Genomic DNA, 20,802 nt, shown 5'->3' with positions numbered 1-20,802 from the left:
TTAACTTATTACTGTCACCATAATTTCTTTCCTCTTTTACTATTTCATTGCGTGGCAGACAAATGGAGCATTGTACTTCACTGCTATGTCACTTCGTAAAAATATTTCCACACTACGATTAGTGCCATTCTGCAATACAAAGGATGTGCAGCGACGACAGCGAAAAACATCGAGGAAGCAAGTTCAGCACACTGCACGTACACGCATACCTTAAGTCACGACACATGGCAACATGCACTACGCAATTTTAATACATGCGACACATCTTCCGCAAACCGTTTTTCGCTGTCCTGTTTACATGTAAAGCCGGCCGCGTTGGCCGAGCGGTTCTAGGCGCTTCAGTCGGGAACCGCGCGACTGCTGCGGTCGCAGGTTCGAATCCTGCCTCGGGCATGGGTGTGTATGTCCTTAGGTTAGTTAGGTTTAAGTAGTTCTAGGGGACTGATGACCTCAGATGTTAAGTCCCATAGTGCTCGGAGCCATTTGAACATTTTTTTTTTTTGTGTTTAGGCCTGAAGCGGATTTGCTAGTCCAGTTAAATATGGCGTCTGGAAAACAGCTGATCCAGTTTCTGATGCAGTCAATACAGACGTTATTTCTCTTCACTTGAACATCACAGGTGGAGTTTCATGCTCAGTCTAATATTTCTGCTTTTCCTTCACTGCACAATATACCCATATCAACCGAATATTCTGAAAACAACTTGACAAACCAAACATGTTGCAAAACCGTCTACCTTTACATGGGAGCGATAATCGATTTAAAACCGGCAACTACAAGCGGATTTCCAGAATTCGATTTTTAAGTGTTTATATGGCCACCCAGAGCGGTATTGGGAAATCGGTTTACGAATTCCGGTTTTGAGAGCCCCGTGTAAACGGTGTAATGGACGTTATTGTCTCAGCAACGTTGTACCAATTCTTCTGACAGATGTTTGTTGCTCGTTAGTGCCGATATTGTTATTAGTAGAGTACTGATCGCTTTTCCCATTTTCTTTAAGAAAGCGATGTTTCAAACCAGTGCAAATTTTACGAAGAAATATTCATTTAAAAAAAAATTATTTAGAAACGAAAAATTTGGGCACTGATGCTGTGGCTAATTGATATTTTTATTTTTTACTCGGTTATTACTAAAAAATAAAATTACCTGTTATAATCGAGACCAAACAAGTACCTTCAAATACCGGTTATTTGGAACTAAAATACCACTATCGTTTTTAACCGGTCGGTTTTTCCCACCCCTACTGTGCAGTGCCCACTGCGCTGTTCAACCGAACACCGCGGTGCTATCCGCGCTGCCACCGGCCCGCTTCTCTTTAACGGCGAAAGTTGGCAGCATTTCCACTTGCCAGTTGCCGCCATCCGCCTGCAGGGTTCGCGCACGTCAGGGGCTCCGATATTACCGGCAGCGGCAGTCGATAACGAACCATTCCTACTGTGCCGTATAGTGTGCGTTCAAAGCAAGTGGCGGTATGTCTTCCACCATCTCCAAGCTGTCCAGGGCCGTGAGCCTGCTCTCGCCGAAATCGCCCAGTTTCGCCGCACCCGTCTACATCAAGCACCAGCGAAACTGTGAGTACACTATTTGTCGTATAAAAACCTTGCAGTAAACAGCTTCTAACGGAGTCCTCTTCTCACACGTGTTTCATCTGCGTGCGACGAGAAAGAGCATTTGTTTGTCAACACACGGCTGTATACAACAGAGAAACAGATACCGTTTGTTATGTGTACTTCGTTTTTTTGAGTAGCAGCAATGTTGGTTTCGTTCAGAATTTACGGTATCTTAAAAATTAATCACATTAGTACAGCCAGTGCGAGCTCAGTGCAATTGTCATTGTTTAGTTCTTACAATCGTCTGCGGATATTAACAGTGTAGATCCTTGCAGGTACCTGCTGTACTTTGACCAAACTATTCTGCGAGCTCCCCTGCTAAATGCCAGTTGCGCCATGACCTACTACAGCTTCTCAAAGTAGACTGACACATGTATGCATAATACTTGCAGTCACTAGACGTTACATAATTTTGTGTGTGTGTGGGCAGGGGGGGTTAGGTTTTACAGCCTAAACACCTGTTATCCCATGTGTCCAGAAAGACGGAATCGGGCATCACTACTTACCACGTGAATTTCGGAAGAAAAAAGAAGGCTCAGTAATTAATTTCTGTTCGAGATACCTATCTCTGACAAGAGATAAATCTGCCGTTATTGGGTAATAATACTTGAAACTATTCGGTGAACTTAAGCGTATATTGGCCGTGAAAACAGACACTGTAACATTTGAAATCGTGAAAGTATGCGCGTGCTGTACCTGTGGCCCTTGCGCATGCGCATTTTTGCTGGAGCCACCAGAACGTTGTGCTAGGCTTTCTTAATGAAATACTCGACTTTACATGAGGTCGTGGACGTGAGAGACTCTCGTGAAGTACAGTAAGGATTTTCGCAAAAGACTAGCGACTGCTGACGTAGCACACCGTTTCGCTCTCTGGAATGCCTCACAGTACGACATCTCTGTAGAAAGGCTACTTAATATCTACTGACGTTTCAGTGCAACGTATAAAAAATCATGACGCCTAGAATACCCACTGGAGTCACTTCACCGTGACGGCAAAAAATATCCATGGCAGCCATTTAATTTCAGCAACAAAAAAAAAATAGGAAAACTGCTATTTTGTTGTAACTGTTTTCGGGCATGAACCCATCTTCGGACTGGCTGGTATGTTACAGTGCTTAAACACACTTCTGCCACGTATCGTAGGTATCGAGTGCGTAAGTCCCGTCCTATCACCCAGATGTAGTCCGTCCCCGGTAGCTGATTGGTCAGCGCGACACTGTCAATCGCAAGGGCCCGGGTTCGATTCCCGGTTCGGTTGGAGATTTTCTCCGCTCAGGGACTGGGTGTTGTGTATTCATAATCATCATCACTTCATCCCCATCGACGCGCAAGTCGTCGAAGTGGCGTCAAATCGAAAGACTTGCACCAGGCGAGCGGTGTACCCGTCGGGAGGCCATTATTATATATACACCCAGATCTAGGTTTGCTGTGGCTTCCCTAGACCCCCTAAGCCGAGTGACAGGGTGGTTCGCGATGAAAGGGATACTGCTGATTTTCGCCCCACTACCCTCCGAGTACGAATTAGTCTCTAATGCTCTCATCGTCGACACACGCTAAACCTTAGTCTTGCTTCCTTTTTTGGAATTCTCCCGAAAATCGCAATTTGGAGATTGATGACAGTATGATAATTCTAATCTTCACATTATCGATTTCAGCAATTATTCGTCCTCTTCAGATGTGATTAATGCATTAACAGGTTCGTTACGATACATAATTAAAAGTGCATAATTAGGACTTTTACATATCTGAAGATGGCACTGAATTGCCGAAACCGGTAATGTGAGAACCGTAATTTTTTAGCTAAATTATTGTTTAAATATTTATAAGGCCGCATACTTCTGTTTGGCAATAGGTCAACTCTTAAAAAAATTAGGAAGCATTATGCTCCACTGATCGCTGGCATTAAAAATGAGGAGTAATTCGTTTACTACAAAAATGAATATACAATTTATACCCCTAAAATTGTTTTATTACGTGGCGAAACTGAGAGCTGGGACTATCACTTATAAAAGCGGAATCTCTTGGACTAGAATTGAAAACGTAAATATTACAAGCTGTGTTTTTACATACGCGAGCTGCCGTTTTACACAAAACAATATTTCCCGCATACTGAGGACTTGAAATTGCTTTGGATTTACGGTAACTGAAGGACACTGAAGTGATGTTGTGGTTCGTTTCCTTTTGGAACGTTGTAAATGTGAATAGCATAGTTACAATTGAGCCAAAGGATGTACCCGTGGCTGATTGTGCTTCCCCCTTTGTGGTCTTCCGGTGATAAGTTGAATATCTCTGTTGGGGATTCCCCAGTACGGAAATGACATCCTATTTCTCGCTGTAGCGAAGTGCGGAATTTCTCGAAACTAACAACGGAGAGCGATTACAATATTAAGAGTGCAACAAGAAGTATGATTCTTGATGTTATGGTGTCCCGAGAATTGAGAACAGCACTGCCTGCATTAAGTTTAAACACCAGTTACAGTATCACGGTTTCTAACTGTTGTAGAGTTATAACAAGGGATACCATTCAGTCGTTTTCGTTTACATACCCCCAGAAGTCAGCTGAAAGAACGAGCATTCTATGTTTAACTGACGGAAGGAAGTGCAGGAAACATCATAGTTTGGTTCAGCCATTATCGAACCAAATGTATGTAGCCTGTAAAACATGGCGGTCACTTGGTTCGTGAAACCAGCATTTACTCATAACCATTATTGCCTGGCTGGAAGTGCAGTCTCATACGTACGCTGACAGATGTTGTCAATGGATGAGAGGACGAATTTAGATCGTAAAAGGGCCCAACGTAAAAGTCTGGTTTCCACCTTCCAGCGTCCTGGATTCAGTGTATAGAAACTAATGATGATTAGGAATGAAACATGTCACAGACATGTTCTCTCTATATTTATCCCCCTCCCGTCAGCTGGAATGGAAATCTAGAAAACGCTGAATCAACTGAGAAACAGTGTCGACAAATTAAAAGAACATCCTTACTAAGATCAGCTGGACAGTAGAACGTAAGACATCACCACCACCGCCCCAACCATTGCAGTCAGCCACTTCCATTGCTGGACAAAACTGTGCTCTAGACTCCTACATGAGTACCAATGATCAGCCATAAATATTCAAGTTGTTTCTGTATGTCTTCTACCCACCATCCATTACGCTGTCGTCCCGGTCTTAATTTCTTGGAATTCGACAAAGAACTTCCTTGATCCGTTCACCTGTTCTGTCCATTTCCATTTCATTTTCGTTACTCGTTATTGCACTCCAATCTGTCCCATTATCAGCTTCTCAGTGGTCTTTCCCCACCCTGTTTTTTTATTTTTATTTCATTTTCTTGTCATCACTAGTTCTCCATACCTAACGACTTTGACACCGACAAAATGGGGATAGTTAGGCTATTCTTCCTCCGTCGCCACAGTGTCTTGTTATAATGAAGCTACCACTGCAGTAGGTTTTCCAATTAGTCCGTTCCTGCTGTATGGTTTTGCTTAAGAGACGGGTCCCTCTTCCGATCGGGATCCTTTGCTTTCAGATATTTGGCCAACGGCCGTCTGTCCGTTGAAGCATAAAACGTGATCCGTCTGTCAGGCCGCAGTGTACATCCAGTTGCGGCATTGGCGTGCAAATTCCAGCCTTCATCACCTACGAACAGCAGTCAGCAAGGGTGCATGAACGAAGCGTTTGCTGTGGAACCCCATGCGCGGCAACGTTCGCTGATGGTCATTGAGTAAACACTGTTGGTATCCCCCGTGCACGGTGTACTTAAACCACGGCAACACACGAACAGTTCACGAACTTAGCCGTTTCGGAAATTGTTCCATCCTCGGCCCTTAAGCCAATCCCCCCGACACCGTTTATGCACGTTGACTCCGAGCATAGGTTTGTTGTTGTTGTGGTCTTCAGTCCTGAGACTGGTTTGATGCAGCTCTCCATGCTACTCTATCCTGTGCAAGCTTCTTCATCTCCCAGTACCTACTGCAACCTACATCCTTCTGAATCTGCTTAGTGTATTCATCTCTTGGTCTCCCCCTACGATTTTTACCCTCCACGCTGCCCTCCAATACTAAATTGGTGATCCCTTGATGCCTCAGAACATGTCCTACCAACCGATCCCTTCTTCTAGTCAAGTTGTGCCACAAACTTCTCTTCTCCCCAATCTTATTCAATACTTCCTCATTAGCTATGTGATCTACCCATCTAATCTTCAGCATTCTTCTGTAGCACCACATTTCGAAAGCTTCTATTCTCTTCTTGTCCAAACTATTTACCGTCCATGTTTCACTTCCATACATGGCTACACTCCATACAAATACTTTCAGAAATGACTTCCTGCCACTTAAATCTATACTCGATGCTAACAAATTTCTCTTCTTCAGAAACACTTTCCTTGCCATTGCCAGTCTACATTTTATATCCTGTCTACTTCGACCATCAGTTATTTTGCCCCCCAAATAGCAAAACTCCTTTACTACTTTAAGTGTCTCATTCCTAATCTAATACCCTCAACATCACCCGACTTAATTCGACTACATTCCATTATCCTCGTTTTGCTTTTGTTGATGTTCATCTTATATCCTCCCTTCAAGACACCATCCATTCCGTTCAACGGCTCTTCCAAGTCCTTTGCTGTCTCTGAGAGAATTACAATGTCATCGGCGAACCTCAAAGTTTTTATTTCTTCTCCATGGATTTTAATACCTACTCCGAATTTTTCTTTTGTTTCCATTACTGCTTGCTCAATATACAGATTGAATAACATCGGGGAGCATAGGTAGTGGTCACATTAATATGACGCGACGGTGTATGATGGATAGTGAATATTCCTTCAGTATCTTTGTTAGGGCGCTATCACAAGTTTCGTAAGCATAGCACGGTGTTTCACATTACGAATGAATGACTGATGAGGCTTCCAGGCTGGTGCAAGCCTTTCGATTGGACGCCACATTATTCAGATGGTTCAAATGGCTATAAGCACTATGGGACTTAACATCTGAGGTCATCAGTCACCTAGACTTAGAACTACTTAAATCTAACTAACCTAAGAACAGCACACACATCCATGCCCGAGGCCGGATTCGAACCTGCGCGGTTCCGGACTGAAGCGCCTAGAACCGCTCGCCACATTGTCTTGCGTGTCAGTGCCGCCGTGTAATAATTCAATCAATCAGCGCAATAAGTGTCAGTGGGCCCAAATGGGCTCCATTCCTGAGCTTCACAACTCATTGACATGGGATATGGTCACGGGCAATCAAGCGTTGGCATTTATGCGACGGTTGTCAGCAATCCGAAAACCATGGGAAAATTTGTCGGATATTGGTTTTTACTAATGGTTTCCTTCATCTTTTATATTTTTTCTAGAAGTTTTTCAGGCGATTCTACGTCAATTGCATTCACAGTCGTTGACCGCTTGCCGACCGTGGGAAACAATTTGGGTCATGAAGAATTTTGCTTGTGACCTGTTAATCTTGACAGAGAGGTTCCTCGAATTTGGAATTAGAGCGTCTGCATACTTCTTGTTGAACGTAAATCCATTCGGGTGGTTATACAGGTAGTACTTAGTGAGTAGGCAATCTACGAGACTTCTTTTAACGCAGCTTTCAGTCGCTTACGTCACTGTTTCAAGTAAATGCTGAGGAAAAATTTGAATACAAATAAAAGTATCACATGAAAACGGCCGCTTTGTGATGCTGTTAGAAACTGGTTCATTAGCATAATATTCTTGAAAAGAAGTTATAAGAGGAATATAAACAAAACTATAACAGAATTTAAGCGAATCAAATGCTGTGATGCAGAGGCAATTAGATTAGGAAATAAAACACAGAAAGCAATTGCTATTTAGGCAACAATGAAACTGACGATGGCCGAAGTAAAGAGAATGTAAAATACAGCCTAACAATAGCAAGAAAAGTTTCTGAAAAAAAAGAGAAACCTGCCACATCGATTATAGATTTAAATGTTAGGAAGTCTTTTCTGAAGGTATTTGTGTCTGGAGTGCGGCCCTGTGCGGAAGTGAGAACTAGACGTTAAGCAGTTCAGACAAGTTGAGAATAGAAACTTGAAACGTGGTACTGCAGAAGAATCCTGAAGATTGTATGGGTAGGTCGGGTAACTAACGAGAAACTTCTGAGCCTATTTGGGGTGAAAGACAATTTATGGCGTGAAGGAATCGTCAACTCGGTAATGGAGCGAAGTGTGGGGGACAATATTGGACAGGTCTAGGCAAGGCTGGGATTAAAATTCGGGGTGAAAGGATATCAGTGGAAAGATTCGCAGATGACATTTCTGTCCTCTTTGAAAGTGAAGAAGAATTACAGGATTTATTGAATGGCATGAATAGAATATGGATTGAGAGTAAACCGAAGAAGGATGTAGGTAATAAGAAGTAATAGAAACTGGAACAGTGAGGTTTCATAACTGGTGATCACGTAGTAAATGAAGTTAATGATTTCTCGTTCCTAGACAGTAAAATAACTAGTGATGGACGGAGCAAGGAGGAGATAAAAAGCAGGCTATCCCTGGCAAAAAGGGCATTCCTTACCAAGAGAAGTGTATTAGTATCAAACATAGGTCTTAATTTGAGGAAAAAACTTCTGAGAATGTACTTTCGGAGCACAGCATTGTGTGGTAGTGAAACAGATTGTGGGAAAATTGGAGCAGAAGAGGATCGAAGCGTTTGAGATGTTATGCTGCAGAAGAATGTCGAAAATCAGGTGGATCGATAAGGTAACGAATGAGTAGGTTCTCCACAAAAACGGCAAGGAAAGGAGTATATGGAAAACACTGACAAGGAGGAGGGACAGTATGTAGGACATCTGTTAAGACGTCGTGGAATAACTGCCATTGTAACTAGAGGGAGGTGTAGAGGGTAAAAACCGTAGAGATAGACACTGGAGTACATCCAGCATATAATTGAGGGCGTACGTTGCAGTTGCTACTCTGAGATGAAAAGGCTGGCACAGGAGGGGAATTTGTGGTGGACTGCATCAGACATGTCAGAAGACTGAAGCCTCAAAGTTAAGCAGATATGAGGACAGAATAGAGGGAAAAACTACATTAAACCAGATTTCGCACTGGAGACCACAAAGTGGTTGACTAGCAGTCAAGTATTGGGAAGTAACTCGCTCTCGGCGTTTCCTTCCGCCATTGCAAAGCTGTTGGTATACCTTCTCCCGTTCCCCCTTGCCAGCGCCCTATCTTTCATTCGCTCTCCCTTCGCTGGCCAGCGTGGCATCGTTGTAAAAGAGCCAGGTCAGGACGGGGGGAGGGGAAGGGGCTGCCCTTGCAGTCGGCTGCACGTGCTGCAGCTGTTCCGCCTACGTTGCCGAACGAACGAACGACCCGAGGCAGGAGCGGATCACAGCCTGGGACGCCTTGCTCTCGCAGATAGCGGTTTCTGCTCCGTGGGGCACATTCGTCGCGCTTGGCGCGTTCGGCTGCGCGAAACTTCCCAGCGAAGCGTGGCGCGCTGCTGGGTCATTGGGCATGATGATGACGCGCAAACGGCCTCGCAGACGCGCCGAGTCGGCCCCTAATAAAACCTCGTAACGGCCACTTAACTGATCTCCGTCTCACGTTTCAGCCACAAGGGCCCTGTTCCGCGAAGGAATTCGCTTGTTGTCCGTATCTTCCCAGCTGTACGGGAAAAGACACTCTCTCTCTCTCTCTCTCTCTCTCTCTCTCTCTCTCTCTCTCTCTCGCGTGTAGTGGGAATCACGTGGCTAAAGCCCTGTGACAATTAAAAGCAAGTGCGCCATGTTACCGCAACAGGGCAAAGCCAGAAAATGATCACGGAAAATTGTCTTCACTGATAGTGTAGTGTAACGACGTAAGTTTCTTATAAATGATTTTCTTTCGACATATGACCATGTGTAGACTTCGTCACCTACGTCAGTTACAACCCACTTCAAAATTATTTATATTCTTTTTAAATTGTCTCAGAATGGTTCTTGAACGAAACTGTAAAACATTTGAGTCGTACGCACAGAATTACGTCACTCGGGTCAATTGGTTTGCGTAAACTTTTTCAATTTTAGATGTCGTTTGTTTCTCCTCAGAAATTATATTGATACACGTTATCTGATTTAATCGAAATTAGAACCACACATTGAATAAACTTTTGAGATTCAAAGTTGCGATGAACGCTGTCAAAATTCAATAATCTTGTCAAATATATTATTATTCCATTCACATAATTCTTCATAAATAAATCCTCAGGACACGTATTTCAACTTTAGTAGCATCCACTAGTTTATTATCTTCCTACATACAGACGTGAACCTGAACCTTGACAAGATAGGACTAACATTTTCAATAAGATTAAACTTCCTATGATATCATTGTTGTACAAAAAAAATTACATATTTTCATTTATCAATTTTTAGAAGCACGACGCAACAACTCGGTTTCAGGATCTTCTGTTGCTCTTTGGCTGTCGACCCGCGACGTATAGTGGCCAGCAAATTTCTCTCTGGTCGCGGCAGCGAAGATGCTGTCTCCGTTCGTTGCGCCGCCCTCTCCATACATGAAACATAAAAAAAACACAAACTTTAGACAATTCACAACCATTACAAATATTACAAAAAATACATAAACAAAACAAAATTAAACTTATATTCACCTGCAAACTGGGCTGACACTGGTGGATGGGTGACGCTTCAATTTCGCGTCCCACTACAATAGGTGCGACAGCTACTTTCCCGTTACAAGGAAGAAACCGCTCGCAGTGACGGCGGAGACGGTGGCGAAATGTGTTTGCAAAATATTTGTATTTAATTAGTCTGAAGGGAGAGAAAAGCTGCTTATTTTTCTTGATGACAAGAGAAGACAGTAGACAGGCTGCAACTGGCCATTCATACACTGTGACATGTTTACTGCAATTAGAATTTACCGATCCAAAAAAAAAAGAAAAGTAATGGGATTCATAGGAAAATGTCCCTGTAAATGATAAATTACTCTTCAACACTAGCCAGTCGAACAGACTATCTGTTGTAGGTATTTAGGCTGCGATATCTGTTACAATAATGACAACGGTGAAATGATTTGGAACATGTAAACACAGTCTAAAAGCGAACTCGTATTTCATAAGCTGCTACTGTGCCTGTACTTTGTGCAAGCGAAAGGCGATACATAATAATAATAAAAAACTTCATTTCGAGGTGGTAGAAATGAAATTTCTTAGATCGCTCAATTCTTCAATAAGGAACAAAGTAGTTAAAGAAAAGCTTAAAATTTTATGTATCAGTGATTTTTTTGGGGATTGTATGAGATGGGCGAAGAGCGTAGAAAGACTGTAAATAGCGTGGGAAGTAGAGTAAGAATAAGGAAAATAATAAGTTCAGTTGATCGAGACCTGGGAGTAACGGGAACGGGTACTATGCTCCAAAATTCTTTGAAGAAGAAGAAATAAAACCGAAGAAACAGTAAGTTGGTGGGTTATCTACCACAAAGAAGAAAAGCAACCAGTTCATGAGAAATACTCATCAGTTACTGTCATCAACTCGAAGGATAGTTTGAAGCCTGCAGCGTTCACTAGCACGCAAGGGCCTATTAGATGGTATACCATTGCCTTCCTACGGCGACTTGCGCAACCGTTACCGGGGGGGAAGTACAGGTAATGTGGATTTCGAAAAACATTGCAACTCGCCATTTTTTCCGTTAACAAAAACCGCCAGAAGTGAAAACTGGTACATAAAACTCCGGAGACCGGGAATCGAGCCTGAGACTTTTGTTACCACAAAACATCAAGTCACACATTACGAGGAATACACTTAAATGTAAGGAGAGTTTGTCGCTCAGAACTAGACCAGAGAGGTAACAAAGAAACACCCAGTAGGAATATCTGAGCCGACATCAATGAAATGTGGCGGTTGTTGATGGTTTTGAATGTATGGTAACAATGCTTGATGTAGCAACATAATGATGTTTGATGCTGTACATTGGACAGCATTAAAATTTCAACACCTGCTACTTATCTAGAATAAGGTAGGAAACAACGAAATTATACTCATTGTGTATAAGGTGTGCAAAATCATAGATGGTTCAGATGGCTCTAAGCAGTATGGGACTTAACATCTGAGGTCATCAGTCCCCTAGACTACTTAAACCTAACTAACCTAATGGCATCACACACATCCATGCCCGTGGCAGGATTCGAACCTGCGACCGTAGCAGCAGCGCGGTTCCGGACTGAAGCGTCCATAACCGCTCGACCACAGCAGCCGGCTGCAAAATCATAGGAAGAATACAGTACTACATTAGTTGAGTGCTAAATTTAGTAGGCAAAAGCTGTCTTTGACAGGAACAAGAATTTCACACGACTGGGCTTTGAGTAAAACTAATCTTGGATTACTGACACGACTACGTCATTCAGTGCTGCTTCAACTCGTATTGGCTGGCGAGGGGTGTCGTGCCAATCTTTCGGCGACCCGTGGCCGACTTTTTTTTTTTTTTTTTTTTTTTTTTGTCAGTGGCTGGGATATCTGGAGAACGTACTGGCCTGAGCAGAAGTGGAACACCCGCTGTATCGAGGCAGGTCAGTGCAGCACGGGCAGGATGTGGTCTTGGGTTACCCTATTGAAAGAAACGTCACAGGTACCTCGAAAATAGGGCATAACAATGCCTAAGATCATCGTCTACGTGAACCAGAGGTGATCGCGTTAAGTTCTCAATCGCACCCCATACGATCACGCTAGATACTGGGCTCATGTGTCTATGACGAAAGTAATCTGATAGCGTTCGTTACCCTCGGAGCCTCCGCACGCGGATGATGATGATCTGGAGACGAGACCCTTCAGAAAGCCGTCGTGGTGCTACTCCTGTTCCCAGTGTTGTAGTGGGAGGCACCACTGTTGAAGCAACACACTCCTGCGGCACCAAGGAAAGCCGCAACAATGGTCTGCTCCGATTGAATCTATTTTCTGATTCAAGGTACGTCAATTGACGGCACTACATGCACAGCCGATTGAGCAATATACCTGTCCTTCGGGCGCTAATCGCGTCTTTCCCTTGAGATTCTTCATGGCTTTGATTACCTTCCTGAACTCGTAGATTCCATGTTCGCATGAAAGTCCTGGCATGCCGACGTAGCAGTATAGCAGAACGATAAACCGTACTGCTGATAGGCTGCAATCCTGCCGCTGTTGGATTCCGATATACGAGGTGCATTCAGGTTCTAAGACCACTGTTTTTTTTTTCACCGGACTGGAAAGAGATAGAAACATCCGCATTGTTTTAAAATGAGGCGGCGTTCATTGTCAATATGTCCCAGAGATGGCAGCACCGTACGGCAGATGGAATTTTACCGCCAGCGGCGAGAATGAGAACTGTTTTAAATACTTAAAATGGCGACGTTTTCCTTACTTGAACAGCGTGCAATCATTAGTTTTCTGAATTTGCGTGGTGTGAAACCAATTGAAATTCATCGACAGCTGAAGGAGACATGTGGTGATGGAGTTATGGATGTGTCGAAAGTGCGTTTGTGGGTGCGACAGTTTAATGAAGGCAGAACATCGTGTGACAACAAACCGAAACAACCTCGGGCTCGCACAAGCCGGTCTGACGACATGATCGAGAAAGTGGAGAGAATTGTTTTGGGAGATCGCCGAATGACTGTTGAACAGATTGCCTCCAGAGTTGGCATTTCTGTGGGTTCTGTGCACACAATCCTGCATGACGGCCTGAAAATGCGAAAAGTGTCATCCAGGTGGGTGCCACGAATGCTGACGGATGACCACATGGCTGCCCGCGTGGCATGTTGCCGAGCAATGTTGACGCCCAACGACAGCATGAATGGAACTTTCTTTTCGTCGGTTGTGACAATGGATGAGACGTGGATGGCATTTTTCAATCCAGAAACAAAGCGCCAGTCAGCTCAATGGAAGCACACAGATTCACCGCCACCAAAAAAATTTCGGGTAACCGCCAGTGCTGAAAAAATGATGGTGTCCATGTTGTGGGACAGTGAGGGCGTAATCCTTACCCATTGCGTTCCGAAGGGCACTGCGGTAACAGGTGCATCCTACGAAAATGTTTTGAAGAACAAATTCCTTCCTGCACTGCAAGAAAAACGTCCGGGAAGGGCTGCGCGTGTGCTGTTTCACCAAGACAACGCACCCGCACATCGAGCTAACGTTACGCAACAGTTTCTTCGTGATAATAACTTTGAAGTGATTCCTCGTGCTCCCTACTCACCTGACCTGGCTCCTAGTGACTTTTGGCTTTTTCCAACAATGAAAGACACTCTCCGTGGCTGCACATTCACCAGCCGTGCTGCTATTGCCTCAGCGATTTTCCAGTCGTCAAAACAGACTCCTAAAGAAGCCTTCGCCGCTGCCGTGGAATCATGGCGTCAGCGTTGTGAAAAATGTGTACGTCTGCAGGGCGATTACGTCGAGAAGTAACGCCAGTTTCATCGATTTCGGGTGAGTAGTTAATTAGAAAAAAAAATTGAAGGCCTTAGAACTTGAATGCACCTCGTATAAGTCCCTATATACACTGGTGTCCAAAATTGAAGCAACAAACGGAAATTTTGCAAGGTTGCGTGTGTGAACACAGCAAAAACAGGTGATAGCATAGTTGAAACGATGTAGAGAATACAGAACGTAAACGACTACAACATGCATAACAGTAGACATAAATGTTCTTCGGTTTTTTTTTTTTTTCAACTTAACAGGTGTGTACACAAATACCGACGACTGGATAATGTGCTCACTATGGGGTGTGACCAGCTCTGGCAGCAATACAGGCGTGACATCGTCGGGGTACGCTGTGAATGATGTCGTCATTCTCACGTCAAGGCAACAACGCCCGTTCTTCCTGCAGAGCTGCTCGCAAGTCTTAGAGAGTGGTTGGTGGACGCTGACATGATGCCACACGTTTCGCTAGTGCCTCACAGTCGTGCTCTATGTAGAGATGGGCAAAACTGTTCTTTTCAGAGATCGGATCAGAACTGTTCATCCCTGAAATGAATTAGCTCTTTTTCATGACTCACCACTCATTTACAATAGAAAATAAGTGGAAGGCACATTGCCCTTTAAACTTGGTGTATTCCAGTACTATACCTGTATTTTGATCTTATTTGATCCTATTTTGAAGTAACACAGATAATGAGTAAGAATTTTGTATTATTTATTGAAATTTCCACAATAGACAAAGTTTTTGATTATTGATTTATTTTGCACTATCGTGGTTTTTTGGGTGATCGTAAAATGTTGTAACTTGAGATTTATATTAACAATATATTTGGCTATAATGTATTAAAATTTCATTAACCTCATACATATACATCACATGCCATATATTTTTAAAGTGAACGTTTCCTTCCGAAGACGCCTAAAATCGCAAAATCCGTACCAGAATAAGAAAAAAAATATATAAATTTGACTGTAAGACGAAAGTGCTGCATATAGCCTTACACAGAATAAAACAAGGAAAATATTGGTGTATCACATTTTGCGATACGTTTATCGGTTCGCTCGTAATTAAAGCGTAAATTCGAGTGTCCATAATAAAAATCCTATAGTAAGAGGAGTCGTCAGGAACCTAATCTGATCAGTTTAAACAAATAAAAATAAAATAAAAATAAATGATGTATACATAACATAATAATGTAATATACATAGCGGTATTACTACGAAGAACAATATCCAGTAGAGACGAACTCCGATGCAGAAGCACTGAGTCGAGCAGGTCGAGCCGCGAGCTGTATTACTGCGTGAGCTAAGACAGCAGAGACCAGAGTGACACCTGAGTTGCTTTGCTCAACACTCTGGCTAGAGTCGAGAACGGTGGGGTGAGCGTTGAGCGGGCGAGTTCCGAGGGTGGGGGGAGCGGTGAATGGCCACCAGTCACCCGCTCCGAGACAAATCGTCCGTTCTCTTGCGAGCAGGTTGTTGCAAGTAGTTCCTATATTCTCCGCTAGGAGGCTCTCTGTCCTGTTGCTCGCATAAACTGCCCAGAGGGCAGGACGTGCGACTGAAACGATCGCCGACAGAGTGCGATGCTAAGTTAAGCTGCGCCAGACACTGCACGCGGCAGACGACGCACAGAGACGGCACGGTATGGCATATGTGAAACACAAAATCCAATGGGGCACTGCACAATGCAGACAGCCAAGGTAGAAGCAGGGCAGAGGCCGGCGCTGGCTGTGTTGTGTGGCGTGCACTGTGCTCTGACCAGCAGAGGCGCCGCTGATATGCTCCGCCCGTCTCTCTCTCTCTCTCTCTCTCTCTCTCTCTCTCTCTCTCTCTCTCTCTCTGCCATGGGAAATGTTTGGAGCTACCGTTCTTTTTTTCTGAATCACTGATTGTTCACTCCTTTGAAAGATTCAACTCTATTTATCAGTTCAGGAGCGGATCCCCCATCTCTAGCTCTATGGGATTCAAATGCTCTGAGGTGGAGCATTATTGTCCGTCAGTGCAAAGTCTGGGCCCACAACGGCTCGCACATGAGATCCGAAGATATCAACACGATACCTGACAGTTAAATCTCTCGATTCACCCGTATGGTTTCACGAAGAGCTGTTCGAGTGGTCAACGTAATCCGTGCCCACACCATTAGGGATCCTCCTCGATATCGGTCTTTTTCCACAATGTTTGGGTCCCGAAATCGTGTTCCACATTTCCTGCAGATGCGAATCTGTCGAGAATCATTCTCCAGATCGAATCGGGACTCATCTTTGAAAAGAACACTGGCCCACTGTTCGACCGTCCAGGAGGTATGTTCACGTCTCCACTCTAAGACGTTCCCTTCTGTGAAGACGCGTCAGTGGTACACATGCAGCAGGTCTCCGACAGTAAAGGTCACTTTCTTGAAGCTTCCTGTACGCTGTCCAATGGGTGCTGCGAGGTCAGATGCCAGTTGCCGTGCAGTACAAAGGCGGTACGTCGTGTCCTTACAGCCAAATAACGATGGATGGCTCTGAGCACTATGGGACTTAACATCTCAGGTCATCAGTCCCCTAGAACTTGAGAACTACTTAAACCTAACTAACCTAAGGACATCACACACATCCATGCCCGAGGCAGGATGCGAACCTGCGACCGTAGCGGCTCCACACTGTTAACACCTAGAACCGCTCGCCCACTCCGGCCGGCGCCAAATAACGGTTCTCTCTCTCTCTCTCTCTCTCTCTCTCTCTCTCTCTCTCTCTCTCTCTCTCTCTCTCTCTGATGTCGCACATGGTCGGCCCTGCCCTAGTCTTCGGGATGCAGTTTCGGGCTCTATAAACTGTCGCCATATCCGAGAAACACAACGATTCACATTAAGCCATCGAGCCACATCAGCTCAAAATGTTCAAATGTGTGTGAAATCTTATGGGACTGCTAAGGTCATCAGTCCCTAACATTACACACTACTTAACCTAAATTATCCTAACGACAACACACACACACACACACACACACACACACACACACACACACACACACACACACGTCCGAGGCAGGACTGGAACCTCCGCCGAGAGCAGCCGCACAGTCCATGACTGCAGCGCCTGATACCGCACGGCTAACGCCGCGCGGCCCACATCAGCTTTCGACTGTCCCGCTTCCATTCTTTCTATGCGCCCTGCGCCCCCCCCCCCCCCCCCCCCCCACCGTAGTGAGTCTGGTAGGCGTCGTCTCTGTGCCATACTGGACCGTCCGTGACTGTGTACACATTGATTGTGGATATGGGACTATTTGGCAAACACTACCCCGTTTGGTAGGAGCGCTGACGTCATCGTTGGCATGATTGTCCGTTGACCAGAATGCCATATTCCACGCAGGACACGATCATGCGGACATTTGTTGACAGTTTGTATGATTGTATCGTGAATTAGACACAGAGCTGGGAAATCGCGGTTTGTTGCTTTAATTTTGGACACCAATGTGTTTGTAAGCACGAATTCTTAAAGGACGACGGGAAATGTTACATGCAGCACCAGTAATAAGGAAAAATGATTAGGATCTATAGTCCCATCGACAGGGAGGTCTATTAAGCTATGGAAAAGGGTGGGGGAGTTACTCGTCCGTGACCTTTTCAAAGCTCCATTCCGGCGTTGGCGTTAAGCAAATGACACGGTGTCCCAAACCTTTTAGAGTCGAAATTATGCAGATAGAACCTACAGGGTGGTCAGAAACAGTCTGAAAAACTTGCAAGGGCGTTGCAGGGTAGGTTGTGCTGAAAAATAATTAAGAACAAATTCGATACGTTGCGCCGTTTGCGATTTAATTAGCATTGAAGTTAGCCAATCAGGCCACTGCACGCACAAATTCGATCGACCTTCCAGATAAAATTGTATAATTATATCCATATAAGACAAATAGGCAGTTGTTCTCACAGCGTGCGTGATAGCGCACGAAACTGCTCAGCGTCTGGCTCGAATTCGTTCCAAACACCCCGTTCCATGTCCTGTCGTAAAGCTCACTTCTTCAGTTTCAGAAAACAAAACTAAGAACACGTCTGGCGGGCGGTTTGAATTTGCGCGCGCAACTGTCTGATTGGCTAACTTCAATGCCAACTACTACGGGAACGGCGCAAAGTATCGAATTCTTTCCCTACCAGTTATTTTTCAGGCAAGCTACTGTGAAACATCCTTACAAACTTTTAAGACTGTTTCCGACCACCCTGTATATCACGGTACTAGTTCCATATTGCTTGTTTAACGGCTTTCCGGGGAAACAAAAAATTGATTTTCGATATTTTTGCGTAGTTATTTACCGAATTCAAAAATTCAAAACACTGTCATAAGCTTCTCATTAAAAGATATACTCTTCTATTAGAAGTTTAACACACTGAGAAAAGTATTACAGTTCGAAACCGTGTGTTTGTTTCGAGGCAGCGTATCCAGGATTTGAGAATGAGATGAGGACGGTTATCGACATCCAGCAAACTTTACACTTAATTTCAAACTTATACCAAGCTTTTCCTCGCTGATACCCCCACAAAATGATGAAAAGAAAAAAAGTTGATATTTATCAACGCCTGTAAGCAGCTAATGGTCTGGATTTCATTGTAATAATAAAAAAAAAGAGTTTATCGCTTACTACATTTTCGCTGCTGATACCGTAAAAATTAAGCCCCAGATACGATGTTTCAATTTACTAGCTCTTCTTTACCGATACTACCCGCAATACACTTTGCAGACAGCATCAACGTATTATACCACTGAATGATTCTTTAGAGAATCAGGAGTTTACTGGTAATACTCTAGACTGGGCAATTCGAGCCGTCCTGTGGTGTGTGGATGTGGCGAATTGTACAGCGGTCAAGAAACTACAGGCGGACATGTTAAATCGAAAACCTCCCTGCTTCTAAAATACTTGGTTCTAGCAACTGTTGCGCAACACACTTTGCGGAAATTCCCCTCGCTCTGACTCGCATAAAAAAGGGCACACATGTCTGATAGCCCATTTTCCTACTGATAGCTGTATCTCGACTGCTAAATTCCCGGCGAATGCGTGATACCCGTTGCGTAAGTGGTTTGTGCACGCATCATCTCTGACAGCTACACAGTCACCAGATAACGGTTCCAGAGATATTACCCACAGAGAACTTCCCGCTCATTAGCTGTATCAGACTTACCGTACACCGATTCTCCACTTATCGGTCGGCTGATAGGCTATTCGTTTGTCTCTTAATGATAATCTCGATGAGTCAGTTACTGGTATCGGAATTTAAAAACTTAATTTTTAGAAAGTATCATGCCCTGGAATAAATTTCTAAAAATGTCAATCACAGTTGCATTTTCTATTGCACGGAACCGCACATAGGCTTGTCAGCTGTCGCTGACGGTACAGCATCAACTGACTGCATTGGCCAAATTACCACGTAAACATTGGTAGGGGTGATATTTCACTGAAGAACTCCGCTACTTGGGTTGCACGTGAGCACAAAACACTTTCTTACTGTGTCCCTCACCCGTCTGAAAGGGGTCTCCGTGTGGTGGAACATTTCTGCACTAAGGAATTGAGCATAATCTCTTTCATACAGCAATCATCGCTGCTCGTCTTGGCGGATCCTAAGGTCAGCATTGGAGATGGGTACAGATGCAAGTGTCCATGTAGTTTTTCTGTGGCCCCATTTTCTTCGTTTTCGCGCATAAGCCTTCTTTTTGCATTTTCCAACGAGCTATTAAGTCTGCAAACCGCCAAAAATTTTCATCTCCATCTACATGACTACTCTGCTATTCACATCTAAATACCTGGCAGAGGGATTATCGAACCACCTTCAAGTTATTTCGCTACCGTTCCGCTCTCGAACAGCGCGCAGAAAAAAACGAACATCCAAATCTTTTGCAGCGAACTCTGATTTCTCATATTTTATTACAAATGAGCGTTTCTTCCTGTCTAGGTGGGCACCAAAAAAATTTTTGCGTTCAGAGGAGAAAGTTGGTGACTGAAATCACGTGAAAAGATCTTGTAGCGACGAAAAACACCTTTGTTTTAATGATTGTCGCTCCATCTCGCGTATCGTATCTGTGACACTCTCTTCCGTATTTCGCGGTAGTACAAAACGAACTGCTCTTCTTTGAACTGTTTGGACAAGCTCCACTAATCCGCGGTTCCCGTACTGCACAGTAGTACTCCAGAAGGGAACGGTCATGCGAATTGTAGACAGTCTGTTGGGCAGACCTGCTGCATTTGATTGTTATGCCGATAAATCGTAGTCTTTGGGTCGGGTCGGGTCGGTTTCTCCCCAAGATTACCTACGTGATCGTTCAAATGGTTCAAATGGCTCCGAGCACTATGCGACTTAACTTCTGAGGTCATCAGTCGCCTAGAACTTAGAACTAATTAAACCTAACTAACCTAAGGACATCACACACATCCAAGCCCGAGGCAGGATTCGAACCTGCGACCGTAGCGGTCGCTCGGCTCCAGACTGTAGCGCCTAGAACCGCACGACCACTTCGGCCGGCCGTGATCGTTCCGGTTTAAGTTATTCGTAGTGGTTACCCCTCTGTATTTAGTTGAATTCATAGCTTTTATTTAGATTTGAATGATTTATCGTGAAACATAAATTCAGCGGTTTCATGTTTGTACTTTTCATTATGTAGTCAACTTCCACTTTTCGCACCGTGCAGATGTCTTGTCTAAATCATGTTGTTATTGATTTTGATTGTGTGTTGACTTTATGAGATGGTAAATGCCAGCATCATCTGCAAACAAACAAGCAGTAATAATAGTGGCTGAGCTTCATGGTTGTGAACAGAAT

General features: G+C 44.1%; 1 protein-coding gene across 1 annotated transcript in view; it reads left to right on the top strand.

The window, feature by feature from the left end:
* Positions 1 to 1,378: 1,378 nt before the first annotated feature.
* Positions 1,379 to 20,802, top strand: part of LOC126163118 (isocitrate dehydrogenase [NADP], mitochondrial-like) — a 143,386-nt gene continuing 123,962 nt past the window's right edge. Inside the window, exon 1 of the mRNA XM_049920041.1 lies at positions 1,379 to 1,571. Coding sequence (XP_049775998.1) covers positions 1,472 to 1,571 — 100 coding nt within the window. The 5' untranslated portion in view covers positions 1,379 to 1,471. The remainder of the gene's footprint in view (positions 1,572 to 20,802) is intronic.

The sequence above is a fragment of the Schistocerca cancellata genome, chromosome 2 (assembly GCF_023864275.1).
Source record: "Schistocerca cancellata isolate TAMUIC-IGC-003103 chromosome 2, iqSchCanc2.1, whole genome shotgun sequence".
NCBI classification, from domain to species: Eukaryota; Metazoa; Arthropoda; class Insecta; order Orthoptera; family Acrididae; genus Schistocerca; species Schistocerca cancellata.
This window is presented reverse-complemented; position numbering and strand designations above follow the sequence as displayed.